General features: G+C 34.5%; 4 protein-coding genes across 4 annotated transcripts; 3 read left to right on the top strand and 1 right to left on the bottom strand.

Annotated features, from left to right (window-relative positions):
• Window positions 1–42: 42 nt before the first annotated feature.
• LOC130678498 (speckle-type POZ protein B-like) lies at window positions 43–1,637 on the top strand. Its single transcript, XM_057485743.1, has 2 exons — window positions 43–1,238; window positions 1,341–1,637. Exons 1-2 carry the CDS (start codon window positions 239–241, stop codon window positions 1,370–1,372), a joined length of 1,032 nt encoding a protein of 343 aa, XP_057341726.1. The 5' UTR covers window positions 43–238; the 3' UTR covers window positions 1,373–1,637.
• A 1,157-nt stretch (window positions 1,638–2,794) lies between these two features.
• LOC130663284 (speckle-type POZ protein-like) lies at window positions 2,795–4,480 on the top strand. Its single transcript, XM_057462414.1, has 2 exons — window positions 2,795–4,056; window positions 4,158–4,480. Exons 1-2 carry the CDS (start codon window positions 3,057–3,059, stop codon window positions 4,208–4,210), a joined length of 1,053 nt encoding a protein of 350 aa, XP_057318397.1. The 5' UTR covers window positions 2,795–3,056; the 3' UTR covers window positions 4,211–4,480.
• An 895-nt stretch (window positions 4,481–5,375) lies between these two features.
• LOC130663273 (TD and POZ domain-containing protein 1-like) lies at window positions 5,376–7,232 on the top strand. Its single transcript, XM_057462401.1, has 2 exons — window positions 5,376–6,899; window positions 6,973–7,232. Exons 1-2 carry the CDS (start codon window positions 5,895–5,897, stop codon window positions 7,021–7,023), a joined length of 1,056 nt encoding a protein of 351 aa, XP_057318384.1. The 5' UTR covers window positions 5,376–5,894; the 3' UTR covers window positions 7,024–7,232.
• Window positions 7,233–7,489: 257 nt separating this feature from the next.
• On the bottom strand, window positions 7,490–10,138 carry LOC130664278 (ATP-dependent RNA helicase DHX8-like). The gene has a single exon (XM_057464166.1). The coding sequence runs from the start codon at window positions 9,915–9,917 to the stop codon at window positions 7,629–7,631; it is 2,289 nt and encodes a 762-aa protein (XP_057320149.1). The 5' UTR covers window positions 9,918–10,138; the 3' UTR covers window positions 7,490–7,628.
• Between the last annotated feature and the right edge of the window lie 38 nt (window positions 10,139–10,176).

Below are 10,176 nucleotides of genomic sequence, written 5' to 3'. Positions count from 1 at the left end.
CTGAACCCTAAGCCACCTGGACCACAAGTTGACTTCGAGCTACTGCCGTATTCTGAAGCCAATTTAAAGGAAAATGTTGGGTCCCACAGGCTATAGATCCTTAACCAGGCAGGGGCCAGGCGTTAATGACAACGAATGTACGTAGTAAAACTGAACATCTAGCTTTTCTACCACCCGTTTCTTTAAAAAAAATAATTAAGGAAAAATTGTATTAGTATAAAAAGTGTCGAGTTTTAAAATGCCTTTAAAAAAAATCGAACAAAGCGTTCATAAAGAATATCATAGATGGGTACTTGAAAATATGAGTGAAATATTCGCAAAAGTAAATCCGAACGAGCGCCATTTTCCAAATTTTCCTGTTCAGAAGACTCACTACTTTTCCACAGAATTTCAAGGTCATGCCGTTGACTGGTACGTCACATTGAACTTTTGTAATGATCAATTGCAGGGTGGATTCCTGATAAATTTCGACGTTGTTGAAGGATTTAAACCTAAGAATCATGTCACCTGTAATTTTTACCTGGTCGATGCCGCCAAAAATAAGTTTTTTCTTGGACGAAAGAACCGGAAATTTTATGATTATCCGAAATTTTATTATCCTAGAGTACATTCAAGCTGCGTATCTGGCTCACCGAACACAATAGATAAACTACTTCCAAATGATACCATGACACTATACATCGAACTCATAACTTACTTGGATGGTGATCCTATATTTCCTGACGAGGAAATGACTGGTTATTATCATCCAGATCCCAGTTTATCAGATGATTTCTCGGAGTTATATAAAGTTCAAGATGACCGTGATGTTATGATTTATGTGCAGGGTGTTGCATTTCCAGTCCATAAAAGAGTATTGAGAGCACGGTGTCCTAAATTATATGAAATGGTTGATTATCATCAACAAATATCTGATGGCAATGATAACAAAGTAGCTCTTACGGGCATAGAGCCAGAGATATTTAAAAGAGTTTTAGAATTTATGTACACTCGGAATGTTGAGGACTTGGATGATCATGCAGTAGGTTTGCTAGAAGCTGCTTCGAAATGTGAATTAACAAGACTGAAAAATCTGTGTGAACAATCCCTCATCAGCTACTATTATACCGACGAAAATGCTGCAGAAATTAAATCGTTGGCTGCTAAGTGTGGTGCCAGACTATTGCTCGAGAAAGCCGATTTTTCAGAAGAAGAACACGCGGATGAAGAAGAGGACCTTGAATGTTATTCAGAAAATGGTATACTTTTTTTTCTTTAATAATACTGTAATTTATATTTTTTTAAAAATATTCGAAATTTTTAATTTCAATAATTAAATCACTTTTTTTTTTTTTTTTTAGGCACACCGGAGGAATACAGTTCATCAGACTAGATTGTCTTTGCATCACTAGATAGCGATCCATTTATTCATCGCAGTAAGATTTTTCTTCATAAAATTTAATACTTTCCAAAGAAATTTGTTTTTTTGTGATTAACTTTTGAGTTTGCATTTTTCCACTTTTGTTAAAACTTTCAATAAAAAGTTGGATCTACTTACTTCCAATTTATAATCTAAATTTCTATTTAATGTGTTCAAAAAGTTTTAATTTCAGTCTTTAATCGATGTAAAGTATGAACTTTGTAATATTTCATTAAACTGGAAGAATAAATGTAAGAATATATGAAAGTCGACTTGTATTTAAATCATTTATTTTTCCTAATAATCCCGTCTGAATTTTTTTATTATAATCTGGGAATTTTAATGATAGGGTAAGAGCACCAGTACCCAGCAACTTGATGTTAAATTATATCTATATATATTTTGAACCAATGTTAAAGTATATGACCGGCTGGGTACTGGTGCTCTTACCCTACAAGTAATTTATTTTATTACTTTGATTGAATACTAGCACTAGCTTAGAGATACATATTTTTTTCCATACTTTTTTTTAAACAGTATAAGATACACTCAATTTACTATAAAACCGCCAGTAATGTCTGAATTATACCTGAGTCAAAACACAAATTCTAGTTTAGTCCTTAAAAGCCTCAATTCCTTTGATGGTTTATTTGCCGGCCAGAAAGTAACTCTACTCTAGTTCTCAAAATCCTCAATGAAAACTATAAGGTCTTAATGCGAATAATTTATCGATTTTGAATTATAAGTAAGAGCTCAAAATCCTCAACGAATGAAAAGTTATGTTTCGGACTTGGAAAAATTTTAGGTAGAAAAAGGGAGCGGAGAGAATACGTCGAATGAGACTTGAGGTTCAAATGCGGATAAAATTATTCCTGTATGTTTTGAGTATTTTGAGACTCTAATCCAGACTATGTTATTTCAATTTAGTCCTCTAAGTGGTAAAATAGGTCGTAACTACTACTTTGAGGTCTAAACTAGGAAAACTTTCTGTACTGTTGTCAATCTTAAAATTCTAAATTGATCCTCAAAAACTTCATTGAGAACTCCCAAGTAGCACAGAGACAACTTTGAGATGTCTTTTAAAAGGACAAGACAAATTTTTTTTTGTCTCAAAGTCATCTTTTTCGGTATAAATACGACATGCAAATGTTTGTTCCGAAAACAGAGAAGAATTGTGTTGTTTTTTCTGTCCCGTTTCAATTAAAAAACCATTTACAATGACTTATTTTATCACTATTTGTAATTTACTTCTTGTCGTCGCTTGTGTTAAGTCTTTTAAGTAGACATTTTTTCGGTGACATAAATTTCTGATCGTTTTGTCAGCATATTGGTGCCTTATTGATGTCAAAAAGTTGCCTAAAAACTGATATCTTATAGATGTCACAAAGGCTGCGTGCTCCTTGAGCTTTGAGGCGAAAATCCGAATTTGTTTTTTGACCCGTCAAACGGAAACTGTAGGTTAAGATAGTAGGTAACCTTGCTACCCCCGAGGCGACTGAACCGCTTCTCACCCACAGTCCTTCTTGTTACTGCCATCTTGTCGTTGATATGCAGTAAAACTAATCATCTAGCTCTTCTTCGACGTTCGACCTCGTGTTTCTTTGAAAAAAATAATTAAGGAAAAATTGTGTTAGTATAAAAAGTGTCGAGTTTTAAAATGCCTTTGAAAAAAATCGAACAAAACGTTCTTAAAGAATATCATACATGGAAAGTTGAAAATATGAGTGAAGCATTCTCAAAAGTAAATCCGGACGAGACCTATTTACCAAATTATCCTGTTCAGAAGACTCACTACTTCTCTACAGAATTTCAAGGTCATGTCGTTGACTGGTGCGTCACATTGCAATTTTGTAGTAATGAATTGCAGTGTGGATTCTTCATAGATTTCGACGCTGTTAAAAAATTGGAACCTAAGAATCATGTCACCTGTAATTTTTACCTGATCGATGCCGACAAAAATAAGTATTATCTTGGACGAAAGAACCGGAAATTTGATAATTCTCCGGTTTCTTATTTTCCTAGAGTAAGTACATGCTGTTTACCTTACTTAATGAACACAATAGATAAACTACTTCCAAATGATACCATGACACTGTACATCGAACTCATAACTTACTTAAATGATGATCCTATATTTCCTGACGAGTATATGATTAATAACTATGATCATGATCCCAATTCATCAGGTGATTTCTCGGAGTTATATAAAGTTCAAGATGTCCGTGATGTTATGATTTATGTGCAGGGTGTTGCATTTCCAGTCCATAAACGAGTATTGAAAGCACAGTGTCCTAAATTATATGAAATGGTTGATTATCATCAACAAATGTCTGATGGCAATGATAACCAAGTAGCTCTTACGGACATAGAGCCAGAGATATTTAAAAGAGTTTTAGAATTTATGTACACTCGGAATGTTGAGGACTTGGATGATCATGCAGTAGGTTTGCTAGAAGCTGCTTCGAACTATGAATTAATAAGACTGAAAAATCTGTGTGAAGAATCCCTCGCCAGCTACTATTGTACCTTCGAAAATTCTGAAGAAATTAAATCGTTGGCTGCTAAGTGTGGTGCCAAACTATTGTTCCAGATCGCCGATGGTTTACAACAAATACACGCTGAAGAAAAAAAGGCCCGTCAACGTTATTCAGAAAATGGTATACTTTTTTTTCTTTAATAATACTGTAATTTATATTTTTTAAAATATTCGAAATTTTTAATTTCAATAATTAAATCATTTTTTTTTTTTTTTTTTTAGGCATACCGAAGGAATTAAGTTTATTGCAGAGTGGATTGTCTTTGAATCACTAGATAGAAATCCATTTATTCATCGCAGTTAGATTTTTCTTCATAAAATTTAATACCTTCCAAACAAATTTGTTTTTTTGTGATTAACTTTTGAGTTTGCATTTTTCCACTTTTGTTAAAACTTTCAATCAAAAGTTGGATTTACTTACTTCCGATTTATAATCTAAATTTCTATTTAATGTGTTCAAAAAGTTTTCATTTCAGTCTTTAATCGATGTAAAGTATGAACTTTGTAATTTCATTAAACTGGAAGAATAAATGTAAAAATATATGAAAGTCGACTTGTATTTAAATCATTTATTTTACCTAATAATCCCGTCTGAATTTTTTTATTATAATCTGGGAATTTTAATGATAGCGTAAGAGCACCAGTACCCAGCAACTTGATGTTAAATTATATCTACATATATTTTGAGCCAATGTTAAAGTATATGACCGGCTGACTGCTGGTTAGGGGCTGGGTACTGGTGCTCTTACCCTACAAGTAATTTATTTTATTACTTTGATTGAATACTAGCACTAGCTTAGAGATACAGATTTTTTTTCCATACTTTTTTTTAAACAGTATAAGATACACTCAATTTACTATAAAACCGCCAGTCATATCTGAATTATACCTGAGTCAAAACACAAATTATAGTTTAGTCCTTAAAAGCCTCAATTCCTTTGATGTTTTATTTGCCGGCCAGAAAGTAACTCTACTCTAGTTCTCAAAATCCTCAATGAAAACTATAAGGTCTAAATGCGAATAATTTATCGATTTTGAATTATAACTACGACCTCAAAATCCTCAACGAATGAAAAGTTATGTTTCGGACTTTGAAAAATTTTAGGTAGAAAAAGGGAGCGGAGAGAATACGTCGAATGAGACTTGAGGTTCAAATGCGGATAAAATTATTCCTGTATGTTTTGAGTATTTTGAGACTCTAATCCAGACTTATGTTATTCCAATTTAGTTCTCAAAGTGGTAAAATGAGTCGTAACTACTACTCTGAGGACTAAACTAGGAAAACTTTCTGTACTGTTGTCAATCTTAAAATTCTAAATTGATCCTCAAAAACTTCATTGAGAACTCCCAAGTAGCACAGAGACAACTTTAAGGTGTCTTTTAAAAGGACAAGACAAATTTTTTTTTGTCTCAAAGTCATCTTTTTTGGTATAAATACGACATGCAAATGTTTGTTCCGAAGACAGAGAAGAATTGTGTTGTTTTTTCTGTCTCGTTTCAATTAAAAAACCATTTAGATGACTTATTTTATCACTATTTGTAATTTACTTTTTGTCGTCACTTGTGTTAAGTCTTTTAAGTAGACATTTTTTCGGTGACATAAGTTTCTGATCGATTCGTCAGCATATTGCTGCCTTTTCGATAAGTCAAAATTAGCCTAAAAACTGATATCTTATAGATGTCACAAAGGCAAGTGTGCTCCTTGAGCTTTGAGACGAAAATCCGAATTTGTTTTTTGACCCGTCGAACGGAAACTGTAGGTTAAGATAGTAGGTAACCTTGCTACCCCCGAGGCGACTGAACCGCTTCTCACCCACAGTCCTTCTTGTTACTGCCATCTTATCGTTGATACACAGTAAATCTAATCATCTAGCTCTTCTTCGACGTTCGACCTCGTGTTTCTTTGAAAAAAAAAATTAAGGAAAAATTGTGTTAGTATAAAAAGTGTCGAGTTTTAAAATGCCTTTAAAAAAAATCGAACAAAACGTTCTTAAAGAATATCATACATGGAAAGTTGAAAATATGAGTGAAATATTCGCAAAAGTAAATCCGGACGAGGACCAGTTTCCAAATTATCCTGTTAACGAGACTCACTATTTTTCTACAGAATTTCAAGGTCATGCCGTTGACTGGTACGTCACATTGAATTTTTGTGAAGACCAACTGCAGGGTGGATTCATGATAGATTTCGACGCTATTAAAAAATTGGAACCTAAGAATCATGTCACCTGTAATTTTTACCTGATCGATGCCGACAAAAATAAGTTTTTTCTTGGACGAAAGAACCGGAAATTTTATGAGTCTCCGAAATCTTATTTTCCTACAGTACATACCAGCTGTTTACCTTACCCCGAGTTACCGAACACAATAGATAAACTACTTCCAAATGATACCATGACACTGTACATCGAACTCATAACTTACTTGGATGGTGATCCTATATTTCCTGACGAGAATATGATTAGTACTTATTATCCAGATCCCAGTTTATCAGATGATTTCTCGGAGTTATATAAAGTTCAAGATGACCGTGATGTTATGATTTATGTGCAGGGTGTTGCATTTCCAGTCCATAAAAGAGTATTGAGAGCACGGTGTCCTAAATTATATGAAATGGTTGATTATCATCAACAAATATCTGATGGCAATGATAACCCAGTAGCTCTTACGGGCATAGAGCCAGAGATATTTAAAAGAGTTTTAGAATTTATGTACACTCGGAATGTTGAGGACTTGGATGATCATGCAGTAGGTTTGCTAGAAGCTGCTTCGAAATATGAATTAATAAGACTGAAAAATCTGTGTGAAGAATCCCTCGCCAGCTACTATTGTACCTTCGAAAATTCTGAAGAAATTAAATCGTTGGCTGCTAAGTGTGGTGCCGAACAATTGTTCTGGACCACCGATTGTTTACAACAAAAACACGCTGAAAAAAAAAAGAACTGTTTTTTATTTAATAATACTGTAATTTATATTTTTTTAAATATTCGAAATTTTTAATTTCAATAATTAAATCACTTTTTTTTTTTTTTTTTAGGTATACAAGGAATTAAGTTTATTGCAGAGTGGATTGTCTTTGCATCACTAGATAGCAATTCATTTATTCATCGCAGTAAGATTTTTCTTCATAAAATTTAATACTTTCCAAACAAATTTGTTTTGTTTTGGGCTTAACTTTTGAGTTTGCATTTTTCCACTTTTGTTAAAACTTTCAATAAAAAGTTGGATTTACTTACCTCCAATTTATAATCTAAATTTCTATTTAATATGCTCAAAAAGTTTTAATTTCAGTCTTTAATCGATGTAAAGTATGAACTTTGTAATATTTCATTAAACTGAAAGAATAAATGTAAAAATATATGAAAGTCGACTTGTATTTAAATCATTTATTTTACCTAATACTCCCGCCTAAATTTTTTTTATTACTATCCGAGAATTTTAATGATACGAATAATTTATTTCATTGATTTAATTGAAGAAACGAAAAAAAATCATTCATTGTAACTTTCACATTTCCCAGACTCACTCAAAGTATAAACACAATAATTAAAATAGAATATATATATTTATTTAAATTTTATTTATAGAAAAATGATTAGTAATAAATCATTACAAAGAAATTTATCTAGCAAAAGATGAAAATAAAATATTGAAAACGTTTGCACATAAATATTATAAGTAATAAACATAAATTTATATGGGAATATTGAGCCAGTCAATTTTAGAAAAATCATAATTAGCAAACGCGGCGACCCACTGCGGCTTGATAGCCATCACATACTTCATGAAGACTCTTTGGGTTTGAATTTGTGATAGTTCGTGATAAACCAAGTACTTTTCTTTTTTGTCTGCTAAAATACTGCTCGGGTGAATGTGTACCAGCTGATTGCTGACAACAGTTTGGTAGTAGCTCTTGATGATGAGATCATGCAATCTTGCCACGTTGCGAAGCAGTCCAGAGCAAATGGCCAGTTTAACTGGTTCCATGTTGTTATTTGCTGATGTGACTTCAAAATGATGTTTCTCCATCAGCTCGGCCAAATGCTTACGAATTTTTTGAGCCGACACTAATACGCTGTGGTTGACATAGTTCTCCGAGCACCAGTCATCACCATCATCACTTTCATTCCACAAGTTATATGCAGCCAAAAAAGTCAGATGGTCGCCATCGGAGTTTACAAATTTATCTCTCCTACTTTTCACATCAGTCGCTTTTTCTTTGTCACCTGGCAGGTGGTAAAAGAAACGCTGAAAGTGATCAATTACAGAGAAAATACTGACTATTGTCAGTATTTCTTCAGAGCATTTGAAAAGTACGCTCATAATTAGCATTCTTGCAAGACAGGGATCTACAGGAAACGATGCCATCATTTTCCCCATATTGGTAATTCCTTTTTCATCAACAGCTCTGAGACTGTGCAGTGTCTTGAGCGCGAGCAGCATGAAATCTCGGGACGGAAAATCCATAAAACCACTGGACGACAAACGGAAGACGTCAATTGCCAGCAACTGCAGCAAAGTTGACGAGAAATTGACCCTCTTTATTTCTGGAATAGTTGTAGACCACATTTCTTCTTCAAAAGCCTTTTCAGTATACAATCTGTAGCATTTCCCTGGCCCAGTTCTGCCTGCACGTCCCGCGCGCTGGATCGCAGAAGCCTGGCTGATGGGTGTCGTCAGCAGACAACATATTTCTGTCTTTGGATTGAAAACCACCTGCTTGGCCAAGCCAGCATCCACGACATAATAAATCCCATTGATAGTGATACTTGTCTCAGCGATATTCGTTGCCACGACAGCTTTGCGTGATCCTGCAGGTACGGGATCAAATATTTCGTTCAGCTGAGAGGACGACAAAGCGGCATACGCCGGACGAATCACCAGCTCACCGACATCTGGGCCCAGAGACTCCAGTCGCTTACGAAGAATCCTGCAGACTTCCTCGATCTCCTGTTGACCAGTTAGAAATACCAAAATATCTCCCGGTGGTTCTTGCTGATGGATCCGCAGCACAGCAGCTGAAGTCGCTTCTATGAAATCCAATTCAGGTGACTTCAAAAAGTCTACCTTGACATCAAATGTACGTCCAGGAATTTTGAAAATCGGGGCGTCATTAAAGTACTCGGAAAATCTGGTAGCATTTAGTGTAGCACTTGTTACTATTATCCTTAGATCACTTCTTCGAGTGGCTATTATTTTTAATAATCCAAACAAAACATCTGTATAAATTGTACGCTCGTGAGCTTCATCGAGCATTATTACTTTGTAAGGCTTTAAATCCGGATGGGAAATACATTCACGCAGAAGTATACCTTCAGTAACATACTTAATAATTGTTTTATCACTTGTGAAATTATCAAATCGCATTACATAGCCAACCTCTTCGCCAACATGACACCCGAACTCTTCAGCAACTCTCTCAGCAATCGATCTCGCCGCGACTCTTCTCGGTTGCGTGCAACATATTTTCCCTTTTTCCCCAAATCCAGCATCTACCAAAAACTGAGTGACTTGGGTCGATTTACCAGACCCAGTTTCCCCAAGAATAATCAAAAATTGATTTTTGCTTACAGCTTTTATCAACTCATCCTTCATATTATAAATCGGCAGACTCTCGCGATCAATTGAAGAACTATTCAAAAGTCCCGCTGATTCTTCCTCCAGCTCCAAGGCCTTTGCCTGCTGCACCAAGTCCGGGACACTGGCAGATGATGCGAGGTTCTGATTTTCCTCAGGTTTGCTACCAAACAGCAGGCTTTGAAAATTTGATTCCATCAAACTTCTCTTCTGACGATTCCGGAAAAATGTGTACTGCAGGTCTGCCGCTTGCGCCAAAGATCCATTGGGATTTTTGATTAATTTATCAGTAACCGACACTTTATTTTCTTCACGATACACTTTTATAAATGCCGGTTCTGCTTCAACAATCGCACTTGAATCTTCGTAATCAGAAAAAAATTTTAACAATTTAACGGTATCCATTTTTTGTAATTAATTTAATAATTAATTTAAAATACTGAATAATTTACGACTAACGCTTATTTCAAACTGGATACGAGCTCCTTTGTAAGCAACCGGACACTTGTAAATTCCAGTTTCATATTCTATATATACATATATATGATATACATATGTTGCCGATTGCAGTTGTTTTATTCTATCAACAATATATTATAATATTATATATAGTCCATTGTAGTTTCTACAATGACTTCACTGTCAGACTTAAATTATTTACAGG

This window comes from Microplitis mediator, chromosome 2 (genome assembly GCF_029852145.1).
Source record: "Microplitis mediator isolate UGA2020A chromosome 2, iyMicMedi2.1, whole genome shotgun sequence".
NCBI lineage: Eukaryota > Metazoa > Arthropoda > Insecta > Hymenoptera > Braconidae > Microplitis > Microplitis mediator.
Note: the sequence above shows the minus strand (reverse complement) of the source record. Positions and strands in the feature narration are given on the sequence as shown.